Source organism: Peromyscus californicus, unplaced genomic scaffold (assembly GCF_007827085.1).
Source record: "Peromyscus californicus insignis strain IS unplaced genomic scaffold, ASM782708v3 Scaffold_3__1_contigs__length_106647218, whole genome shotgun sequence".
Classification (NCBI taxonomy): Eukaryota; Metazoa; Chordata; class Mammalia; order Rodentia; family Cricetidae; genus Peromyscus; species Peromyscus californicus.
In genome coordinates, this window is record NW_026294551.1 from 67677413 (window position 1) to 67702446 (window position 25034).

The 25034-nt window shown below is 47.0% G+C and overlaps 1 protein-coding gene across 2 annotated transcripts in view; it reads left to right on the forward strand.

The window, feature by feature from the left end:
• Window positions 1-420: 420 nt before the first annotated feature.
• The window catches only part of Glra1 (glycine receptor alpha 1), an 89020-nt gene continuing 64406 nt past the window's right edge, over window positions 421-25034 (forward strand). For both annotated transcript variants that reach the window (XM_052757643.1, XM_052757644.1), the window contains exon 1: window positions 421-1493. In XM_052757643.1, coding sequence (XP_052613603.1) covers window positions 1438-1493 — 56 coding nt within the window. In that variant the 5' untranslated portion in view covers window positions 421-1437. The remainder of the gene's footprint in view (window positions 1494-25034) is intronic.

The window sequence follows — 25034 nt, forward strand, 5'->3', positions numbered from 1 at the left end:
AGCTTCAGCACTCTAAAGAACTTGAGGGATCTGGTTCCAAGTAACCCTTTTAAAATGATAAACTGAGTCCCCTAAGCACATCTGGACTGGGGCTCATGGTGTTTCACTTACATACAGCTATTTTCTTTTAAAAAAAAAAAAATCAAGGTTAAGATGTTAAAGACTTCAAAAGATGAATTCCATGAACTCCCTGGAGCGACAGAAGACCTGCAAAGACGCTGGGGCCTGGGAAGTGCAGGAAGCTGGTCTCTGCCAGCACTTCAAGGGTTAAACTCAGCCCAGAGCCTAACACACAATTGGCCGAACCTGGAGAGAAGATATGGTTTTTGCAGCCGCGGGCCAATGAACACCTCGAGTGGGAGGGTTTGAAGCTTCTAAGGAGTTTTTCCCCCCATTTTCCTCTCTCCACCCCCTCCTGTCGGCCCTTCCCCCCGCCCCATTCCTCTACGCCGCCAGTTTGTTAAATTAATGCAGTAAGAAAGTCAGTCTGAAGATCTGAGGGAGTCTGGCCAGAAGATGGGTGAGCTCAGAAACCCGACTTGCCTCTGAAAGGTTGAGCTCCCGAGCCCTGCTGGGAAGCCATGGACCCCAGCAGCCCCTGAAAGTTGTGGTGGGCTCTATTGCGCCTGCAGCCCCAAGCAATGGGACACCGTTCCTGCAGCAATTCCAACTTATTCGGAGGGCACCAGCAAACACGGACTGCAAGGCGACAGCAGACTGGAACGGAGGCAGGGGAACGAGATTCAGGGACTCGGTTGTGTTGCGCCAGCCTGGCACACTCTCCGACATCTAACTGAAGCCAGCACCGTCACCTGCTCCACCACCACCACCACCACCTACACACACACACACACACACACACACACACACACACACACACACACACACACACACACACACACACACACACACACACACACACACAAAAGAAAAAAACAAAAAAAAAACCTAAAACCCCTCGGGCCAGCCCAGGGCCAGAAAGAAGATGCCAGCCGGGTCTAAAGGTCCGAGGCCAGGGCTCTGATCCCCACGGATTTCTTGTTTGCATGAAGCTGGCCATCTCGACATAAAAATAAGGGTTAAAAAGAGAAAAATAAAGAAAGAAAAGAAAAGAAGAAAATATACCCACCCCCAAGAGTGCCTCCCAGCGCCGCAGGGAGCCTTCAGCGAGTTGAGCACCAGCAGCGCTCTTCCCGCCCGCAGCCGGGCTGGACGCTCTCCGTGGTGCTGAACCTGCACGGCCGCCGCTGTCCGCGGTACCCAAGCTGCGCCTGGCTGCAATTCTCCCCGGCTCTGCCACCTCGTCCCTCTACTTCCCAGCTCCCTTGAACATCTGGATTATTTTTCCCCATTGGCGCTCTCTGGTTTCATAGGTGCCCATCGGAAATATTTTGCACCCCCATAACTCGTGGACTTTACAGCACAAGAATCTGGAAAATGTACAGCTTCAACACTCTGCGATTCTACCTTTGGGAGACCATTGTATTCTTCAGGTACGCGATTTTCTATACTGACCACTACTATCCTTATGTGCAAATGCGGTTCAGGTGAAGTAAAGAGGCTGACTCTGTCGCGGCCTCATCAGTTGGGGAGGGGGTGCTGTGTGCTGAAGGCCTTTCTGTTCCCCTCCTCCCCCCCCCCCCCTCCACCCGCAGGGTGTCTGGCTGGTGCGTGTAGGTCCCAGACAGTGGCTGCTCTGGCGGCAGCGGTTTGCCTGTTTCCTGCGGTTTGTCTATCTGACTGCTACACTCCCCCCCGATACTGGCTCCCTGGCCCCTCTGCTCGTTACCCTTCATTCAGCTGAGGACTTAAGGAGAAGCTTTATGAGTTTTTTAGTTTAATTGGGACCGCATTCTCTCAAACCGCAGTGCTGGAAACCCCGGGTCTCCCGTCTGGGAGCGAAGTGACAACTAGCGGTGACGCGGAAGGTTGCAGTTGGACTGGCTGGACACAAAACAGAGCATTCTGTCTCCCTTTTTGTTGTTTTTCTGGAGGGGGGGGTGTCAAGGTTCCTGTGGTTTGAAGCTAGGGGATAACGCAGTTATGACCTCAGCTTGCAAAGCCCTAACTTGAGTGCAGATCAGGCCTATTTACGCATAGACACTGAGAAACATTTTCCTTTCAAAACTTTGACTCCATCCCTCCCTGAGACACACTTCTTTCTGAACTCTGTTACAGCCGACCCTCCCCTGCTCTAAAGGGCAGTTCTTATTTATGAATGAATGCCTATCCCTGCCGCCATAGCTGGGCTCCCCACACCCATCCATTGACTCCTAATTCTCTGCGTACAGGCTGAGCATTCTTGTGTTAGTCCAAGTGAAAAGTGAAAAATCATGTCTTTAGGAAGTATTGAAACAGATAGGCCTTTTGTAAGTGGGCAAATCACGCCATCTTCAGAGGTGGTGATGATAAATTCCATCTATATGAATTGAAAAATATTCTTCCCGGCTCTGCAGAGATCGTTAATCTTCCTCATCCTAGCGTGTCTGCTTCTCGTGTTTTACCACTGTAGTGAGTTAATAGGCATTTGAGGGAAAAAAAAACCAATCCGGTTGTTCTAAAAAACTATATGACCACCAAATAAGATCCTCTCTGATCATAAAACAGCACATAATCGTGATTTTATTACACTGCCAAGAGTTGTTGGTTTGACTAATCCACTGGCTGGTGATATGGATGAGGCCTCCTCTCCCAAGTGACAGTTTCTGAATTTGAGTCTCTCTTTGTGTTTTTTCTCTCAAGATGATGAAGACAAGAGAACCCCTCCCTTCCCAGGGTTACCCACTGCTAAAGCTTTTAATACCCTCTTAAAATACTTCTTTAGCATGCCACTGCCCCAGTCACAGCTTAGAATGTAAATAGTCAAGTATTTTCTTAAGTCCAACATCCCAGAGCCTTGTGAGATTTACCTACTTCATGGGGGGAGGCAAGAAGTGTCTTATCACTCTGCCCACCCCCATTCTTTTTTTTCTTGATGCAACCCTTGATTTTGCCTCTCCCAGACATAAGCTTTCATTAAAAAGGGGAATCGGTCTAAAAGGTCTGCATTGTAATCGCTTAGATAAGGGTGAGACTCCGCTGTGTTAATTCCTCAAGTGAACTGGTGGTGGCTCGTCAGAGAGTCTCATTGTGTCTCCCTTCCCCTCTATGGGTGAAGGCACACATAAACAGCAATAGACATGATCGAGAACTCGATGTGTTTGTGAGGAAGCAAGAGGCATGACTAGAGAGATCCAGCTTATGCTGGTGCTGCGGCACTATCAAAGCAGGAGAATGGTTGCTTCGTTTTAGGAGTTAATGTTCACCCCTCTGCAGTTTTCCAGATAAATGAAGCAAAGGGGATCACGAGAGGGTTAACCAAGCAAGATGTCCTTGCTCAAATGGTATTTGCATCTCTGATACTTTCATCTTTCAAGTTTTAGGTAAGACATACAACAGCCTTAGAACGTAGGGTAAACAGAGGCCAGCAGCTCCCTTACAGGTTATAGGGGAGTAACCAGCCCTTCTCACCAAGGGACAGGCTGAGGGTTGGATGAGCCAGTGTATATTCCCAGGGCCCAGGCCCTTCTTAGGTTGAGTAAGGCCTGTGGCTCACCTGTTTGAAATTATTGAAAATCTTGGGGGGGGGCACCAGGGCATTACCCAAGGTGCTGCTGCATCGCATCTGTGCGCAACCAGAGAAACAGTGACATCGACAGCAAAACAAACAAAAACTGAAGTGAGCAGTGCTGGAGCCTCACAGACTACCACTGCGGGGAGTGAATGGAGGCATTGGCAAGGCAGACTGGGGTCCTAGGAGACCAGCAACACTGCAGTGTTCATCAGCCATGTCCCCACAAATGCGTGAAAGCAATGTGACTGAAGTTCCTGCTCTCGTGGTAAACAGCCTGGCGTTCTTAAGTTTCATACATGACACCCTGCAATCCAATAACACAAATTGTGTGTCACTTGGAGGTTGGGGCCTTATATCCACTTGGGCTAAAACTAATATTCAATTTTTCTTTATTTATTTAACGCTGGAAATGCATTCCATTCAACCCAACTTTAAACCAAAGGGACATGGCTTTGATCCCCCCAGAGTCTTGGCAAAGGCTTATAGCAAGGATGGGACTAGTATGACCCCAACAGTTCCTTGCCTTCTTAATAACTCAGACAGACATGATCTATAATGATGCCTCTCGGCCTCTGCACTATTGACATTTTGACCTTTGTAATTCTTTGTCATGACGTCTGCCCTGTGCATTGTAGCAGCCTGTCTGGTGCCAGTCGCATCTTTTCTCCCTGGTCATGACAAACAAAAACGTCTCCAAACACTGCAAACTAACCCAGGGTACAGTGAGAAGGGACAGAATTGCCCAAGTTGTGAATGACAATAAAAATAACCCAAATTTTTAATCAGCTTCTCTGATGCACTAATTGTCATCATGAAAAAGTCGAATCTGCCTGGGGACATAACCCCTGGGAGAATACACAGCACGTCCCGCTGAGACAGAAAGGGATCTCGCTTGTGCTTCAGCAGGGATCGAACACAGAGGGACATGAACCGAGTGGTTTTCCCACAAGATCACCACCTTTCCGTGTGTACCTTTTCCATTTCCCATCCCAGGAGATGACACCTTGTGCTGAGATTTTAGACTCTGTGTGTCAGTCACTTGCTAAGAAAGCTGATCAAAACTTTGAAATGCAGATGTTTGCATCAATTCTAGGACAAGAAAGACCATGGAAAAGACATTGTTTAATATCTCTATCACAAATGAGTGTTTTCCTGAGACAGACCCTCTTGGGAAGGTTCCCAAGCTTACCAGGAAGGACAGACAACCACCTTGGTCTTTCTCCCCGATAACAGCTATGTTCTGCCTGAGTCCTGCCCACTGTATTTGGGGGCACTGCGGAACGCATCTAGAAGTTTCTGAAATGGCCCAAGGACTTTTTTCCTAAAGAACTAAGCCCATAGGGCAAGTCTGCCTTGGAGCCAACCAAAATGTCAATCAGCCTGCCTGCCCTCTGGAGGCTTAGGAAAGATAGAAAAGAAATTTCATGTTTTCATTCCCAAGGAGCAGTTTGGACAGGGACCCAAAGCCAATAAATGGAATTATAAATCCACACGTAACATCTGCATATTTGCAAAACTGGGAATGACCTACCGAGGACACATGGGGAATTTATCTGTGAGATGGCCTTATGAAAGGCCGCAGCTATGCGGTGCAGTGGAAGCAGAACAGCTATGGGCCACGGGTTCTGACTTCCAGAGTCAACTCAGCTCTCCTCCTGCGGCACAGCCATAACAAGGCTCCTTCCGTATGGCTATTCTAATTTTCTACTCAGATGGCTAAACCCAACCCTTGTGAGTTCCCTTCAGTCTCTGAGCAACTCATTTTGCAAAGACAGGACCCCGTTTGCACAAAGGCTCTGGATGAGCCGGCCCCAGTGGCTTCCCTGCCTTCATCCCTTCACCAGGTGTTAGCTAACTACGTGATTGTGTGTCCAGTTCAAAACTGGGCACTCTGCAGGGATACATGCCATTCCTGAAGAAACCTTTTTCTCCTGCATTAGAGGGTCTGCAGTGTTCGCCTCCGGGCAGCCTGTATACAGAGCCTACGACAGCATCACACTGATGTGGGTGTCATTAACTTTATTTCCTTCATCAGCTAGCAGAAGCCAAAATGATTTTTAAGATGGATGGTACTGTCTCCTGTCTGCCCATCTCGAGGCTCTACTGCAGGTTGTTTAGTGTGCAGCAGACCTGGGATCTGGAATTTAACTGTAGTAGTATGACCTTGAGAAGAGTCTGTGACCCTTCTGGGTCTCACTTTGCCTACCTGTAAAATGAAAGGACTCCACCAATCACACTCTCGAAAATTATTTTTAGCTGTTCCTGTTGGTGCCGACCTTTTCCCATTCTTCCCCATAACAGTTCAGATTGGGTTAAAGTGATTGCAGTGTGTCTCAGCTATTACCAAAATAATAATAACAGCTGTTCCCAGTTACTCCCAGACTCAGAAGTCAGAAAAAAAAATGAGGACCTCACCCAGCTACTCCCCTCTTTGAACAGTTCCCCTAAGATGGACCTGATGACTGACAGAGATGATAACCGTCTTCCCTTTCCACCCCAAGGACTGTTCAGAGAGGTGAGAGGGGATGCTGTTCCACCACTGTCTTCACCTGAAAACCATCTGAGAAATCAAAGGTTTTCTACTTTCTGTCAACAACTCTATTGAACATTTTCCCGCCACCCACGTGCACACATAAAGCCTATTTTTCAGCTGTTCATCCTTGCCTTATCTACCCATTGTCATTAGTCAGAAGAACACACAACTATCAGAAGCCCCAACCACCACAGCACAAGCAATGCCCCTGGCTGAATTTATTTAAGATGAAATGTGGTAAGGACCTGTGGTGCTGCCTAGTCAGCCCATATGGTGTGGGCAGAGGTAAACACACACTGGCTAGTCTTTGAAGCATTTTAAGTAGATTCCAAGACCTCCTTAAGACTGCCCGTACCTCTGACGTACCCACGGCTTCCACATTGGGAAACACTAGATTTGATTTAACCTCTGTGACTGCAAAAGAATAGATTTACTTTAATGCACACAGAAATTCTAGCTCAAGGGAACTAGGAACTTTCTGGAATCTTTACTGAGTGGTGCAGGGGCTGCCACAGTGGTCATGACGGTCAGAAGAAGGGTGTAAGCAGGAAATACAAATCTACCTGCCAGGGTGATATAGAATTTCCCACTTCTTCTATAGATTATGAGAGTTTGTGGGTGATTTCCTGCAAAAGAATAAATGGAACGCAGATCAGAGATAACATTGACAATTCTTACACCCCCCACCTTTTGTCCTGACTCCTAAATTGCCACCTGAAATTTGTGGGCTTTAAATCAAGCCAAGAGCACATACTCAGTGGTATTTTTCTCATTCTTCAAAGTAGATCGGATAATAACTAAAATGGGCAGTGAACCTACCCACACAATGTAGCAAAAGATTATTAAAAGGAAGCCACCTCAGTTATATAAAAAAAAAACCCTGCATTTAAGGAAGGAAAAGGGCTTCAGAATGCACCAGAAGGACCTAGCAGAAAATTTACCAGTCCGCAAATAAAGCCACAGTCACAGTTGCTGTTCCTGGCACTTAAGGCCTCTCTGCCCTGAACTCCAGCTGTCTCCCACAAACCCATTCCCTGTTAAGCCTAACACACAACCAAAGACACAACGGGGTGCCAGCAACTTATTGAGACAGCAGTTAGAAGGGAACAGTGGCTGGATGCTAGGAGAGGGGGTTTAGCCACACTGAGCCCAGGCTTTGGAATGTGATCCCTTAAAAGGGGAGCCCAGGGCACCAAAGCTTTTGAAATCGTGTTTAAAGGTCCCTTTGTGACTTTCTGAAGTTGATATTGTCTGAAGCTAATTCAGTACAATTAGATTACCACTCTCAGCCTTTCATAGGATCTATTACTAGATGAGTTTACCGTCTTAACGGGATGCTGCTGACAATTGAGAATCCCAGCCATGAAGTGGGCAGCAGATGCCCACAGGACACCCCAGCCCAATTCCATCCTCAGGAGCCGCATCCTCAGACCTCCCACCCATTCACTCCAGGGAGGTCACACTGTCCCTCCAAGTCAAGGAGTCTGAAGTAGCCTGAGCTCTGAGCAGATCTAGAATCTAACCTGTCAAATCTAGTTGAGAGGGGCTTGCCAAGGAGAGGGATCCCAAGAATGTGAGCGGTTCAAACTTATATACAGTGTCTTATTACTGAACCATAGCATGTGAAGAGGCACCAGTCAATGCTGCAGGTGATGGAGAGACATGGGGGATTGATGGTGGAGATAGCCTCACAAGTACACACTGCTGTATACGTATGTACGGCTTTGCATATGTCAATCAAACATAATTAAAGATAGTTTTAAAAATTAAATAGTCGGCCGGGCGGTGGTGGCACATGCCTTTAATCCCAGCACTCAGGAGGCAGAGGCAGGCGGATCTTTGTGAGTTCGAGGCCAGCCTGGTCTCCTAAGCAAGTTCCAGGAAAGGTGCAAAAGCTACACAGAGAAACCCTGTCTCGAAAAAAAAAAAAATTAAATAGTCAGGCGTGGAAAGTGGCTCAGTGGTAGAGCACCTACCGAGGATGAGATGCTGGGTGGAGTCCTTAGTGCCACAAAGTAGCAACGTTTTAATGGTAAAATACAGATACTCAGACCAGACTACAGAACCAGGCTCTCCTGGGATGGGACCAGAGACTGAAATGCTCGAAAAGGCTGTTAAGTTGAAGTTTTTCAAACTTCAGGCGCATAGCAAGTGCCAAGGGTCTTGTGGAGATTCAGTTTCTGAGATCTGGGGCATGAGAGTCAGTCTTTCTGCCAGCCCTCTCACGACACAGAGACTTACATGGATAGGAAGTGGGGAACATCAAGGCCCTGGGTCATCCCAACTATGGCCATGTGTGGAGAAGCTCTTTCACTTTGCAGATAAAAAAGAAAATATAAGCAAGTTGCTTACAGGAGGACAGGGCTTCCCCAAAGCATCAGTCATGCATCATTCCCCAAACTTATTCACCATGTGTTGTCTGCAAAGCCTGTGTACCCTGATGATGCCTCTATGTCCCCCTTCATTCCTTGCCAGTTCTGGCTCCCTCTCCTGAACATAAGCACCAAAAGATAGCTCCTCCCCTGGGCAGCCAGCCCCACCCTGAGATGGGGATGCAGTCCCTGAGTCCTGGTGCACCATCAGCTCTCACTCACACACCAGACCTGCACTGTGAGAGGATGCAGACAGAGAGAGGCATCCAGGGATGGGAATGCTATCCTGGCCCCAGAGGCCTAAGGCACAGCAATGAGCATCTGTAGGGACTGAGGGAGGAGTGGATCTGATGTCAGAAGGGACTCCAGAGAATAGGGTTTCTTTAAAATCTCACTCACCCATCTTCCTGAGCACCTGATACTCTCAAACCGGCATTACCTAGATGCTTGCTTGGGACTCCCAGAGTTTCGGAAGACTCTGCATCAGTCCATCATTGTTCTGACCTCAGGACCATGTCCTTCCTTCTACACACTTTTGACTTGCCCACCTTTCCAGGGAGTCTGTTGCTACCTCATACCCATGAGAGCCACTGCTCTGTTCTTCTGGCTTTTGAGAGTGTGTGTTTATTGCTGCACGCTCCATTCTGCAACCCTCCCCAGCTCCAGAGGACTGCAGCAAGCCACCCTGCTTCTGCAGTAGCACTTCAGTTTGCAGAGTAAGCCGCCTGATCATCCAATCGCCTTAAAAATACTTAGGACAATGGTACCTAGCCCATTCTAGAGCTGAGAGAACCGAGGTTTAGAGGAGAACCATCATGGGCCTTTGGGTGATGCAAGAAACCTGACTGATAATCATAGGTAAAGCCGAGGTTCAAACCCTGGCTGCTAAGTCACCACACTGGTTCACGTCTCCGGGACGGTATCAAGCTGGTAGTCCTCCCTTTCTGTGAAAGCCGGGTGCTGTGATGTATGCCTGTAATCCCAGCACTGAGGAGGCTGAAAAAGAAGGGACATGAGTTCAAAACCAAACGTGGTCTACACAATGAGGCTGGGGTGAGGGCAATCTTAGGAGAAGAGAACTGGCAATTTCCCATCAGACCCTGGAGTTAACAGAACCGTACTATTTATTCTTCTTAGCAGGTAGGCATTCCTTCCCTTTCTCTTAATTGCTTTTAAAATAATTATACTTTTTATTTTGTGTGCACACATGTGTATGCAAATGTGCATATGTATTGGTGAAATTATTAAGGCCACTCCACGTAGTTAAAAGGGAGGTTTATTTAGTGGCGTAACTTACAAATAAAGGGATAGGCTACAGGGTCTGGGAAAGGTGTGTCGCAGTCCGGTGGTGTTCTCTGGAGAACTCTGCTTGGTCTACCTCTAGTGTCCAGGGTCCAGAAACCAAGAGAGCCCGCGCATCCCGATCTCGGGTCTTCAGGGTCCTCTCTTGGCCCCGCCTTGTAGGCGTGACAGTTACTGAAGCCTCAATGGGGGCTGGAACTTCCAGATCAAGGTTGGAATGGCTACCCACTACACATATGCCACAGCACAGGGTGTAGAGGTCATAGGACAACATGCAAGAATCTGTTCTCTCCGTTCACCATGTGGGTCTCATGGGTCAGACGCAAGTTGTCGGGTTGGTGGTAAACACTTCCACCACCTCAGCCGTCTCACCGGCCCCTCTTAATCATTTTAATCATATGATCTATGCACACATTCCCTTCTTTAGACATTGCAATGCTAGGGAGAAGCCAGAGTTCCTTGCTTATAAATCACCACGGTGACTTTTTAATCTCTCCAAGCCATATATATCCCTGGGAAGATGCTGTGGTTCTCACGCTAGTAGCCTTACCTCTCTACCAGGGACCACAAGAGAGGATGCCTGTAACCCCAGCATTTGGAAAGCTGAGGCAGGAGCATTACCGTGAAATATGTAGTCCAATCTGGACTGTATAGTGAGTTCCAGGCCAGCCTAAGGTATAAAAGAAGAGGGGAGGGAAAAGGAGGGGAGGGGAAGAGAGGGGAGGAGAGGAGAGGCAGGGAAGGAAGCCCTCCGAATTATTCCATATCTTTGATCCTTCCACACTCACCAGGAGACACTGAGGCAGATGAGGAAGATGAGGGAGGCAAGTTTGTCTCTCAAAAGAATCAAGAGCCAGTTCCTTGCAGGCAGATGTAAATAGTAACAGTTTCCGTCACACACACACACACACACACACACACACACACACACACACACACACACACACACACAAGTTTCCAAACTCCATCCCTTCCACAGGGAGGAGCTGGCTACCCTCCAGCCCCACATGAAGGGCTAAGTCCTTCCTAAGAGTGTGGATGCTTCCCCCCACTACACCTTTTCTTGTGTGCCCCAGATCACCTGAGTGGAAGAGCTATCTAGATGGTGGGAGCACGTTCCTGATTGAGAGGCCAAACAGGGCAGCGCATACTCTGGCCCAAGAACAGAATATTAAGAACTATTGGTCCCCTGTACCCAGACCATCTAACAGTGCAGCAACAGTCTAACCCCAACATGGGGGACCAAGTACCCTCTCCTTCTGAATAATAGTTTGGAGAGTTCTGCCTCAGGTGCCGGCCACCTCACCTCACCTCATGCTCCCATAGGGCTGTCAGAAAACAGAGAGGAAAGTCTCCTCAGAACCTCTCTGGACCAGGAGGCTGAGTGACCAGGTGCCACAGGTGACCCTTCTGAGTCACCCTGGCTCTGCCACTTGTCCCTAGCATGTGACACAGAGACGTGCGCCCATATGCCTCTAGCAGGCCAGAGCCAGGGGAGGAAAAAGAATCAATACACGCTAAGTCCCCAGCAATCAACTTTTGAGACAGACCTGCTGCTGGGTTCCTTTCATTCCCTTTATCTTTTTACATTAGAAACTTTGTAATTGGTTTGAGTGAAGCAACTAAAGAAGAAACGTTGAGGACCCAAACACACAGGAATCTTATTCCCCAGAATGAGTCATTTAGCAGTTTGAGACCCATCCTGTCAATGAATTTTATACCACAACAGTCACCAAAATGTTGATGCATTTGTACCTGGCTTTATTCTCAATGATGAATATGAGTAAGCCTGTGGGCTCCTCAGAGCTATATGTTAAGCAAAATCTGTTACTTATCCCATTGTATGGATGAGCTTAAAGAGTCTTCCTAAAACCACCTAATCTGGACCAGGCAATCCTAGACAGAGATGCAAGTGGTCTGCCTCCAGAAACCCTTTTTCTGCTATGGGGATGCGATTTGTGCCATACAGTGATGGAGTTAGTCTCAAGCCCACAGTCTTGTGGTCCTGATGTGCAGGACCAGCATGGTTCCAGGAGCTGTGCTGACTTTCTCTTGAGCACACCATGTCTTTATCTGACACTTAAATCTCCCAGCTTGCCCCCATTAAGCCCCCACCTCTATTTCTATCTCCTTTACATCACACAAACCAAATCCTAAGCCAAAGGTGTCCTTAAGTCCCTGCTCTGGACTCTCAGTGGCCCCCAGCCCCGTCCATAAAGCTGGTAATGGCACACCCCTAAGAGGCGCTCAAAACAGCTAGCCCTGCACTGGGGTGCAGCGGTTTGGATCCTGCTTTCCTTGTTGAAGGATCTTGGCAGCTGTTCAGCCTTTCTCCATCTCAAGATTCCTGTCTTTAGAGAGCTGGGAGATGTAACTCGGTTGGTCAAGTGTCTGCCTGCCATCACAAAGCTCCCAGTTTCATCCCAGCACGACACAAACTTGGCCTTGTAGCCCAAGCTTGCCATCCCAGCACTCAGGCAAGTAGAGGCAGAAAGATCAGGAGTTCAGGTCAGCCTGGGGTACATGATGAGTTCCAGGCCAGACTGAGCTATGTGAGACACTATCTCAAAAACGATTTTAAAAGCTAGAAATAGTGACTGGGGTCCATTCTAAACACTTTAAAGTCTTTCATGTGGGAGAACACAAACCCTTAACAGGCAGTAATTCCCTCTTCATGGCTGAGATCCTACCCATACCCCTAAAGATCCGTCTCTAGCTTCACTTTTTTCAAGGGCATCCCCTGGGTAACCACTGTCCCTACCACCAACTGAGCCTGAATTCTCCTTTCAAATGTTCCTGAAAAACAGGCTGGGGAGATGGCTTAACCTGTTGGAAAATCACACACCGCTCTTCCAAAGGACCTGAGTTCAAGTCCCAGCACCCACATCAAGTGTTTCATAACCACCTGTAACTCCTGTTCCAGGGGGATCTGACACTTTGGCCTGTGTGGGCACCCCAACACCCATTGACAAATACACTTAATGAAAAATAATACAAGCCAAAAAGTAAAAATAAAACTTTTTTTAAAGTCTTTGGAAATGGAGGCATTACCCTCGGCCCTCAGTTCGAGCAAAGTGGCTTATCTGCATACAGAGCTCTTCTAGCTTCCACACTGGACTACACACCCCTCAAAAGCCACACTGTCTCTCTTGGTACTTCCCAAGGTTTTCACTTGTCCCTCGTGCCCTTCTCGAGCTGCACCATCCTTGTGGCTTCAGGTACATTGCACACAGTGTTTGTTGCTCTGTCCTTCTGTGTCTGTTCACAGCCTCCTGTCACTGGCTCTGCAGAAGTCCAGGACCCGGTGGGTTCCACCCAACCAGCCCTGAAGCACTGCTGTGTCTCACCATGACCCCTTTCTGCTCCAATAAATGAGTCACAGGGAGAGCATGACTTGAAAGTGGTGGCCCAGTCCTGGCTCTGACACAGAGGCGGGAAGTCATTCAGCCTTAGCCTAGCATGTCTGAGCTCTGGGCCTCCCCAAACTTGTGAGCCATTGCAGATAAGATAAGGTTGCTTCCCAGCATGCCCCCAGGCCTGCAGCAAAGTCCCTTCCATGGAATAGGACAAACTTTCTAAGGTGGTTTTCTCAATGGCCATAGTACCCTGAAGGCATGTGATCTCATCAGAAATGGTTTTATTTGTGAAGAAGGTATGGACTTCATTGGAGATGGCTTCCTCTTTGCAACCCAAAATAGCTACTAGTTTAAAAAAAAGTCTCTAGGGTCACATCATGTCTGGAGAGGGGGGCTTAAGTGGGTTTGTTGGCTTTGACACATAAAGAAAGATAGTAACAAAGCAAGCAAAAGATGGGTTGGATCCACCGTCTCAGGTTGGCTGGTCTGGAGTTCAGAGCTAGCCAGGTCTTCCTCCACTAGCAAGCTCTGCTCTTTGTGTGTGTGTGTGTGTGTGTGTGTGTGTGTGTGTGTGTGTGTGTGTGTGTGTACATGTATTATAGAAGCCCAATTACAGCCTCTGAGGTTTCCCAGGTACCATCCATCCTCTTTTTGAGACAGGGTCTCTCATGGGTTAGGAACTCCCCAAGTAGACTAGACTAGCTGGCCAATGAGTCTCAGGGATCCTCCTGTCTCCACCTCCTCAGTGCTAGGATTATAAGCGCAGGCCACCACACCCAGCTTTTTCTTAACGTGGGTTCTGGGGATGAAACTCAGATCTTCGTGCTTGTGAGGCAAGCACTCTGCCTGCTCAGCCACCTATCTCCCCAGTCCTCTGCTTCACAGGGGTCGTAACTGAGTCTCGGGTTTTCCATGTCTAAGATGAGATGAGACTACATAAGATGATGGCCCTTCCAGCTGCCATGCATAAGGCTTCATTTAAGCTGGCCAGCAGGAGACCCCAGGGTTGGAGATTCATTTGTCTGGAATCCTGGTAATGCCATGTGTTAGCTGTGAGACTTAGGGCAAGATTGTTCCAAGGATTCTGAAGCCACCACTGTCCTCTTCTGTGACATGGAAATAGTAATCCCTCCCTGACAGATCACCATTTCTGTTGAATGAGGTGGCCAACAGAGTGTAGGTCCTACCTCTAGCACCTGGATATCATGCAAAGCAAGAAAGCCACACAACAGCCATTTAAAGAAGGCCAGGTGCCAAGAGTGAGCAAAGCACAGAGGAGTCTGACGGGCTGTCTGGAGACGAGGAGACAGTCTAAAAATGAAGACCGTTTCATGAGGCTCAGGATAATTAAACTGGGCCACGGGAAATGACTAATTCACAGGGACCAATGGATACAGAGAGAGTGGGGCTGATAAAAGGGAAAGAGTGACCCTGAGCCCAAGGACGAGGGTGGACAGTTCTAGGCCCTGTCACCCAGGCTCAGCCAGCTCACACTCTGCCTATCCCCTCCCAGTGGCCTTCTATTCAGCTGAAAGTGGGTCAATTCTTCACTCCGCAAAAAAAAAAAAAAAAAAAACCAGTTCCCACTGGAGGCCAGCCATTGTTCTAAGTTACACGGAGAAACAAACAGGAGAGTCCTGGCCTTAGAACACTTTCCTTCTAGAAGGTCTTAAATAACAAGCTAAAGGGACAAATGAGAAAATGAGAATTTCAGAGTCTGTGGCTCGCTCGGTAAAGTGTTTGCTGCACAAATGTGAGGACCTGCCTTTGATCCCTTCAATGTACATAAAAAGCTGGGTACAGTCTGCGGCCCAGGGGAGGCAGAGACAAGAGAACCCCCAGAGCTCACTGGCGAACCACTCAGGCCAATCTAATGACCTCCAAGTTTAGTGGAAGACCCCGTATCAAAAAAATAATGTGGAGAAGTGACTGAGGAAAATACCAGACATTCTGCTCTGGTGAGCACATGTGTACACGCACGTACACACATGCACACGCAAGAACGGGTGTATAACACACATACAATAACTCCAGAGTCTGGTAGCATTACAAAACCAATAAAACAGGAGACTCGGCCAGAGCTCCATCCACAAAGGTTTGCCCCCAAGTGCCTACTCATTCACCAATACATCTCTTTTCATTGCACCTATAACACGGGGAGATGAGCAGATGGGAGGAAACCGTATTTTCCTATAGATGAGGAGGCTCAAAGCCAGACAGGAGACCCATGTCACATGACCAGAAAGAGGCACAAAGTGATCCCATTCCATGGAGTAAAGTAAAAAATATCCAAAATAGGGGCCAATGAGATGGCTCTGTGAGTAAAGACGCTTGCTGCCAAGCCCGACCGCATGAGTCTGATCCCCAGGACCCACGTGGTGGAAGAGAAAAATGATTCCTAAGTCGTCCCCTGACCTCCATACACACCTCTGCACACACATAAACAAATAAAGGAAATGTAATAAAAACATCTTTTTAATACCCAAGGTAAATGACGAGATTGAATGGGTTAGGAAAACTCAAGCATCAAAGAAGTATATTCAGTAGAAGACAATTTTCATCTTTTAATGTGGATAAGTGTTCTCATGTGAAGTGGGGGAGTGCAGAGATGTGGACCCGAAACTGTTTATAGTCACTATCTCTTGAGAATGAGACTGTGGGAGACTCTTATTTCTGGCATTAAATAGTTCAGCAATGCTTGGATGTTTCACAATAATACAAAGTACTTTTAAATGTGAAAACAAAATGTTTTTGAAGGAAGAGAATGTCAGAGAGAACAAGAGAAAGGTGATCAAGGCAGGAGTACACCTTACGAGGGTAAAGACACCCTAAGCCGCAGAGGGGAAAGATAGGCACAAAATGGTGATGACTGAGCTGACTGCATTTCACCCTGGAGTAAATGAGCCTAAAGGCTGAGACCTTGTGATATGTTTACAGGGAATTTTCTGAGCAACTAGAAGATGTTGTTTTCCCCATTGAAATCATGATGCTGGAAGTACAAGGCCATTGGAAGATGGAAGGCCAGACTTATGCTGTAGACTTGGGTTTTTAATTTGTTTATTATGTGTTGGTGTATGTGTGTACATACGAGTTGAGGGGGAGGGTATGTGTGCACATGCCTGTGGAGACCAGAGGACAATCTTAGTTTAGTTCCTCAGAGTCTATGGGACCCTGAGACAGGCTCTCTCATCGGCCTTGGACTCACCAGTCAGGCTAGGCTGGCTGGCTAGAGAGCCCTAGGGATCCCCATGTCTCCACTTCCCCAGGGCTAGGATGACAAGCACCTGCCAGAACACCCAGCCTTTTTTGATATAGGTTCCAGAGTCCATCTCTGTTCCTCATGCCTGCATTAACAAGCACATTACCAACTCAGCCATTTCCCCTAACACTAGACTTACTGGAAAATTTAGAAGAAAGTGACAGCCAAGACACATTCTCAACGGGTAACTAGAGTCTTACCCAATATGGAGGGCTATTTCAGAAAACCGTCAAGGAGGGGGGAGACGGCGGAGTGGAATGAGAACTAAGCTGGAGAGGGAAAGAACTCTCAAGTCTAGTGCCTCCCATTCCAAGGGAGAACTGAGGCCGCAGGGAAAGACCCTTCTCCAAAGTCACAATGGATTAGTGTCCAGACCAGACTAGAGCCTAGGACTCCATGTCTCATTCCCATGACAGCATTCCCCGGCATCGAATGAGGTTTCTGCTGGTGACGTGCAGATAAATTGCAATGGTATGGGATAATTTTGTTCTCATCATCATGAATTTCACTTTAGAATGACAACTTTGCCTTATGGACAAGAATTCCTCTAAGTAAGAATTCTTATAATTAGTAGCATTAGCAAATAACACATGCTTATAGCCTACCATATGCTGGGAAATTTCTAAATGTTCCAGGTGAGGAGACATGGGTGTATCCCAGTGGTAGAGCACCTACTCAGCATATGCAAAGCCCTGGGTTCAATTCTTAGTACCCTAAGAAGATAAGTGCTCTGGGTATACAACTTCTTGATTTAATAGCAACCCCATGAAGTAGGTACCATGACAAACCCCATTTTGCGGATGAAGAGCCAGCATCTTTACTGACATGGGACTCCTTTAGACCAGCTTATCTAATCCAATTCAAAGGGTTCATATGGAAAAGTCATTATCCCTCAGAATCTGGTGTTTTATTATACACAAAAGACCATTCAATAAGACAGGAAGAAAGGAGAGACCCTGAGGAGGAAAGGTAAGGGACTCACCCCAAATCACAGACTTCTCTGGTGGGAAAAGAAGAAGGTAACTTGGTGACAGACTTTCTCCCCCACCCCCACCCCTGGACTGCTGCTGTTTCCTCTTTATCTAGCACCATGAGATTTGGACCCAAGCTAAGTTCCCTTTACCCACATAGCAGCTCTCATCCATCTGTAAGTCCAGTTTCAAATGACCCAGTGCCCTCTTCTGGCCTCCCTGGGTACCAGGCATGCATATGGTGCACAGACATACATGCAAGCAAAACACACACATAAATAAAATTTTATTTAAAAAAGACTCATAAAAAATAAAAGAGGGCTGAAGAGGTAGCTCAATTGGCTGAGTGCTTTCCCAGCATGCACAGGCCCCTGGGTCAGACCCCCAGCACCACATAGACTAAGTACCTATAATCCCAGTACTGGAAAGGCTGAGACAAGAGGGTCAAGAGTTCAAAGCCATCCTCAGCTACATACTATGTCTGAAGCCAGGATGGGCTACCACTGAGACTCTGTCTCAAAAACTGTTACTCTTTAGTTTATATTTTTTTAAAGATTTACTTCATTCTTAATCACATAGTTAGGGGGAGATAGTATGAACATATCAGTACTGGTGGCTGAGGAGGTCAGAAGTGTGTGATTCCCTGGAACTGGAATGGCAGGCAGTTGTAAGACACCATGTGGGTGCTGGAGTTGAAGTTGGATCCTCTGAAAGAGCAGTAAGCACTCTTAACCACTAAACCATCTCTCCAGCCCCTCAAAAAAGTCATTTTTAATTAATTTATTAGAAAAATACATAAGTGCATACAGAGTTCTGGTCCCAGCACCCACCATCCCAGCTGTGCCCTGTAGATCACAGGGCCAAGGAAAATTCCAGCTTCTGCTTGAACACTGGCCAGAAACTCACCCTGTCTCAGGCAGCCTTTTCCATTACAAGAAAGCTCTGACGGTCAGAATAGCCCATCCTCACGTGCATGAAGCAGCCCACTCTGAAAGCTCCACTCGCCTTGCCTGGTTGCTTGGAACAAGCCTACGAAATTCCAGAAGCAGAACCCTCAGGGTTGGGGAAAGAGCTCAGTCAGTAATGTGCCTATTGCGTGAGCATAGAGGCCTAGGGTGTGGTGCAGACAACCCACATAAAAAGCCCTGCATGATGGCACACACTTGTAGTCCCAGCGCTGAAGAGGCCGAGAAAAGCAGATCCCTGAGGCTCACTGGCCAGCTAGACTTACCCACTGGTTGAACTCCAGGCCAATAAGACCCTGCCTCAAAACAACAAGGTAGATAGTGCCTGAGGAACGGTGACTGAGGCTGGCCTCGGGCCTCCACATATACTCACACATATGTGAACTCACACATGTGTGTGAAAACACACACATATAAATACACACACGCAAACACACACACACACACACACACACACACACACACACACACACACACTGTCTGGCCCTGCTCCTACCCTGCCACCTACAGGCCATGTACCTTCCTGCCACATCACTTTCTGCCTCCTGAAGCTTAGTCACCTCCTTCTACAACAGGAATACAAACACATACCTCACAGAGCATCTTGCAAAAGAAAAATAGCTAATATTTGCAAACGGCTTAGCTCAGTGCCTGGAAAAATAGAAAAAGACTTCCAGACCATTGTTTCATTAAGTCAGGTCCCTGCTTCCCCACAACAGCCCAGCACACTGGTCCCTTTTGCCTAAATCTTCTCTCAGCCAAACACCCAGAGTCCTTAATTATTCCTTATAGGTCAATTTCAAGTTTGTTTACCAGCCCAGTTGTTCCTTTCTGGACCTGTTCCAGATGCTAATATCCCTCTTAAAATGCAGGGCCTACAACCGAACACAATAAATTAGCCAAGATTTGAAGTGCAGCCCACATCCAGCAGTCCCTCAGCCTCTTACAGGCTTTACATTCTTCTGGGGTTCGCAGAATGAAGAGTCTTAATCTGGACTGGGATCAAATTGCAGTGAAGGCCACCTATACCTTCTGCAGGAGTCTAGACTTGTGATGATGGCTATCAGACAAAACAAGTGCTCTGTGCCTGTGCCGATAGGACAGTCAGCACCTAAGAAGTCTTTTCTTACTTAACCCTAGCCATCCTCGAGGGCGCTCCGTGAGCATCTTTCTTTTATTCCCAATAAACAGTCCTTTGGAGACTCCAGGGACTTGCCCAAGGTCACTGGGTGATAAAAGGCAGGATCTGTGTTGGGTTCTGCCCATGGTCTTCCTGTGTCTTAAGCATTCAAGGACATGAGGACTGTCAGGATGTAAATGGCAGCACACACAAGCAGAGTGACTCAGTAGAGAAAGCAACACAATGTGCCACACCATATGGGCATCCGAACCACCTGCCACAGAGGCCTCTGGCTCCCACCAGCATGCATCAGTGACTGTGGCTACCTGGGCAGTGGGAGCTGGTGCATGAGAAGGGAAGGTAGGGGACTGTCTTCCTTCTTGTCAACTTCTCACAACCTGCATTGTGAAGATGCTGTTTCTGGGTTTCTGTGATGGTGCTGAAGGTCGGATGGTGCGGAGGGCTCCTCCTCACTGTTACAGCCGGCTACCACAGAAACATTTCCAGCCTTGGACTCGGCAGCTTCGTTTCTACAACAGGAGCAGAGATTTGTCACAGGGGGACTTTCAGCATGACTTAAAGTTGAAAATGCTGCCCAAAGGGTTTTGGTTTGGAGTTCAAGGGGGATACTGAGGCAGATGGCTAATTGGGTAACAGATTTATCAGAAGTCATTAATGCTATGGATGGACAGACAATAGCAGCATGATGGAGGCTCTGAGGTGGGTTCAGGTCCACATGACAGAGGGAGGGCCCCTTCCTGTATGTGCATTTTAGAGCAAAGGGAAGGGGGAGGAGGTTGAACTCGCCCGGTTTTTAGCCCACAGCCGTTGTAGAGGTTAACCAATGAGTAGTCAGTTACAGAACGTCGGATGGGGGCTGGAGAGATGGCTCAGAGGTTAAGAGCACTGGCTGCTCTTTACAGAGGTCCCGAGTTCAATTCCCAGCAACCACATGGTGGCTCCCAACCATCTGTAATGAGATCTGACGCCCTCTTCCGACCTGCAGGCAGAACACTGTATACACAACAAATAAATCGGAAAAAAAAAAAAAAAAGAAACATCAGAACCAGATGATTGACAGGCATCTTTCCACAGGCCGAGGGAGGCAAGAATCTAGAGAAACAATTTACTCTAGATTGGAAACTAAATAATTAGCATAGCTACATGAATTGTCATGGCTTATCCAAAATGGAGGCACCTTACAAAATGGTGTGGCCCTGGAAAACACTGTTGAGGTCCATCCACAGAAGGACCACTGAGTGAAGACAAAGACGAACACACACGGTGTGTGCTGTCATTTAAAACTATGTTTCTAGAAATGCTCATTCAGAATCCTCCGTGAAAAACCCAGAAACTAAACTACCTAAGACAGAGGCAGACGGGTCTCTACTGTGAGTTCAAGGCCAGCCTGGTTTAGCCAGGACTGTTACACAGAGAAACCCTGTCTCAAAAAAAAAAAAAAAAAAAAAAGCTATCTATATAGGGGAAAGAAAAAACTATAAGAAATTTATCAGTATGTCATCTAGAGGATTCCTGATAGGACCCAAGTGACAGGATGCTGGTGGGTTTCATTTCTATTGCATCCTCATTGTACTTTGCCAACGTACATCTATTGCCTCTATCATTGGAAAAAATGTTTTTAAAAGTACTGCAGAGCTCTGGTCTGAAGGCCAGCAGCCAGCTAGTGGCTGGACATTTTTGCCACTGGACAGCATCCGTCTGTGTGGGCGCAATGACTGCCCTCTTACCATCACATCCTAACCCTTTGTATCAAAATGCTAATGTAAGGCTATTAATTTACTGCAGAGAAATTACTAAGGGTGCAGCAGAATAATTATCAGAGGGATGCATGATACTTCTAGATGGGAACATGAGTTGCCCTAGTAGATTCCAGTGTAGAGCACAGAGAAGTTTCCAGAAATTTCTAGAAGGTCCTCCATGCTTCACCATCACAGAGCCCAGATCAGCCAACTCTGAGTCAATGAAAGCTGTTTAAGGCTGATGACACGGGACCACCCTCATATTGATAATACAAATTGTAAGAAGAATACTTCTTCTGTAAAACCCACCCCACCCCAGTTAACAGCAAGTATACATGCCATACACACATACACACAGAGAGACAGACAGACAGAGAAAGAGAACGATCATGATCTACCTACAGAGTGTTAGTCACCTTGTACTGCTACCACAAAACACCCTGAGGTACAAAATACACATTTGTTTTTCATAGCTCTGGGGGAAGAGAGAGAGAAGCAGTAGGAGGAAGAAAGTATGTTCTGCTCCAAAAGTAGTTTTTATTTGTATAGTGTATTATGTTGTCTACAACGTGTGTGTGTGTGTGTGTGTGTGTGTGTGTGTGTGTGTGTGTGTGTGTGTGTGTATACTAAGGAATGAACCCAGCAGCTCATGCATGCTAGACAAGCACTCTGCCAATGAGCTATACCTCCATCCCTCAGTGATTTCCAGTTATCATTAATAAGTTGCAGAGAAGTCTCTACACTCTGGCTGAGGGAGCTAATGATTACACTTAGAAAGGATTGTCCAAGATCATTTGAGAAATAATCGCAGCTGGCAGACATCAAACCCAAGACTTCTGAGTTGCCAGCCACAGCTTCAACCATTTTCTAGGTTGCCTTCTCTCTGATTCTAAGTCATAAAAGAATGAAGAAGCCCTGAGACCCAGACCCCTGTGTGGTTCCCATATGAGCTCCGAAGAGGTTACTCAGCCGTAAGATCCCAAAGATAGGAAGGAGGTATAAAGGAAAGAAAGCCAAAGAGAAAATACAGACTTGAGATACTGAGTCCTGAGATAAGGAAGGACACAAGTACCTTGCCCTCCCCCACATCATCCATGGCCATCCTTCCATCTCTCAAACCCCACACACTCACCTTTCTACTGAGTTGTCTCCTGAAGTCTAAGTAAACACTCTTTATAGAGGTTCATCCTGAAGCACAGGTGAGCTGGCAACGAAAGCAATGTGTAGTTGAGTTGAGTCAGTGTGTACTGAGTTTGCAGCGAAACTGCAAACAATGTGTGTTCGAGTTGCACATTGTGTGTGTGTGTGTGTGTGTGTGTGTGTGTGTGTGTGTGTGTGTGTGTGTGTGTGATCATCACAGATAGCACAACCATGATTAGCTTTACATGGGTTCCGAGGATTCAAACTCAGCTCTCACACTAGTGCAGCTTTGGGTGGGCTTTGGGGATTTATAGCCTGGCTCCACTTCCTGTTTTCCCTCTGCTTCCTGAGAGTGGAGGAGAGTATGACCAGCCCGCTCCAGCTCTTGCCTTCATATACTACACTCACCTGTTACTCACCATGTCTTCCCCACCTCCATGGGCTTCATCTATCCCTCTGAAAATGTAAGCCAAAATACATTTTCTCACCTGAGTTACTTATTGTCAGGGTATTTTATCACAGTCCTAGAAAAGGAACTAGTACAAATAATCGAGGAGTTACCTAGTGCAGAATCTGTACAGGAAATCGTAACTACTGTGAGTCCAAGAGTGCAACAGCCACGGCAGGCCCGGAATTCAGCATTCTACACAGCTCAGCCCTTCCTCCAGCTCTTCCATTCCTTCCGCTCCCACTTCCACGATGTTCCCTGAGCCTTGGAGGAGTTGCCATGGGCATTCGAGCTCTTATTTGTTACAGATTGATTTCCACCTACTAGTTTGAGAGTTCCTGGGGATGCATTGACTGTCACAAGTTGGGCACTGATACAGGTAAGAGAGAGGACCTGGGTGGGATATTAAAACTCTAGGACCCCCAGCCTCCTCATCCTTAGCTGTAGACAAGAGCGGATAGCCCATATGATACTCTTCCTTTTGTGTGTGTGTGATGTATATGTTCACGGGCTTGTTCCAGTGTGTGGGTGCAGGCACGAACTTGCCACAGCACATGGGTGAAGGTCAGAGGGCAACCTCAGGTGTTGGTCCTTACCTTCTACCTTGAGACAATCTCTTCTGATTTGCTACTGCATGTACCAGATCAACTGGCCCATATGCTTCCAGGCAGTCTCCTGTCTCCACCTCCCATCCTGTGACGGGAGCACTCACGTTACAGATAAGCACAACCATACTTAGCTTAATGTGGGTTCTGAGGATTCGAACTCAGGTTTTCACACCAGTACAGCAAGTGATTCTGCTCCCTGAGTCATCTCTCCAGCCATAATATAATTAATTTCATGTCTGGTGCTTTATAGCCACTCGATAAGGACTAGCGGATATTGTTGTTTTTAAACTCTGCTCCAACACAGACTATTCAGACATGTAATAAGTATTCTATAATTATTTTTAGTAAGTAAATAAATGAACTAATGAACTTAACACTATCTCAAATGCGATGGTTATTAACTTGAAGTACCTAATAAAGAAAACCCTTGACTAATCTGAGAAATTAACATTTGTTTCCACAACATTGGTTAAAAAACAAAATAAAACACTGGGACCTTTTGTCACTGCCTTTTGTAAAGGCAGATGGTGCTTTAACAATGAGTGAACTGGATGGAAAGGGGTAAGATGAATGGCAAGTGGGGGGAGGGGCTGTTTTGATTTTTTTTTTCCTTTTTGCATATGCCAGACAGGCACTCTACTACTGAACCCCATGCTTGGGCCCTTGGCATTTTGAGAAAGGCTCTCACTCTGTAGCTCCTGCTGACCTTGAACTCATAATCCTCTGGTCTCCACATGTCAAGTGCTGGGATTACCCTGTATTCCAACCCCAGCACCATGCCTGCCCACTTGCTGACTTACTTGGGACAAGTTTTGGTAGAGATTATTTCATAAGTAATAAAGAAATATTTCACCCATCCCTTTACTACCTTTTGAGAATGAGCAAATCTTCAAACAAATGTCCCACATCAGATCCAGGGACCCTTCAGTGGCCTTACAACCCTACTATCTAGGACCATGAACAAGTCTCTTTCCCTGGTGATGCTGTTGTGGGGGTGCTATGGGGATCCAAGATGATCACGGGTCAAGAATGACGTCCATGTTGTTCTCAAACCATGTCTTTTCAATCCCGAGTACCCCAGGTTCTCATCTACAGTTCCAAAGAGTTGTGGAAACTTTAACATGAAAGAGCAGCTGCTGGTCATCAGAAGCATGGGCACCACAGTGTGGGCAGAAGAGATGCCTGGGCTCCTAGGCTTGCTCTTCACTAGAGGCAGTCTTGGCTAAATGTCTGAGAGGGAATGCGTCAGCTTCTACATCAGTAAAATGGGATGATGATGTCATCTTTGTGGGGTCATTAAGGAGACTGAATATGCTAATACATGCAGAGTGCCTAGTGAACAGGAGCCCCAGCCATCTCCAACACACATCTCCATTTCAGTCCTGTTTGTCCTCTGTGTTTATATTCCTCCACCTGTGACCTCAAATGACCAAGCTCTACTCATCTGTTCAATCTCTTTTCCCTAAACTTTCTGTTCAGAAGCCCAAGCTCCATTCTCTGCACACACACACACATTTCTCCAGTGAGGTTTATCTGATTAAACAGAAAGCCGCATTGAAGGTAATAAGAGCCGTCCGCTCTCCCGGC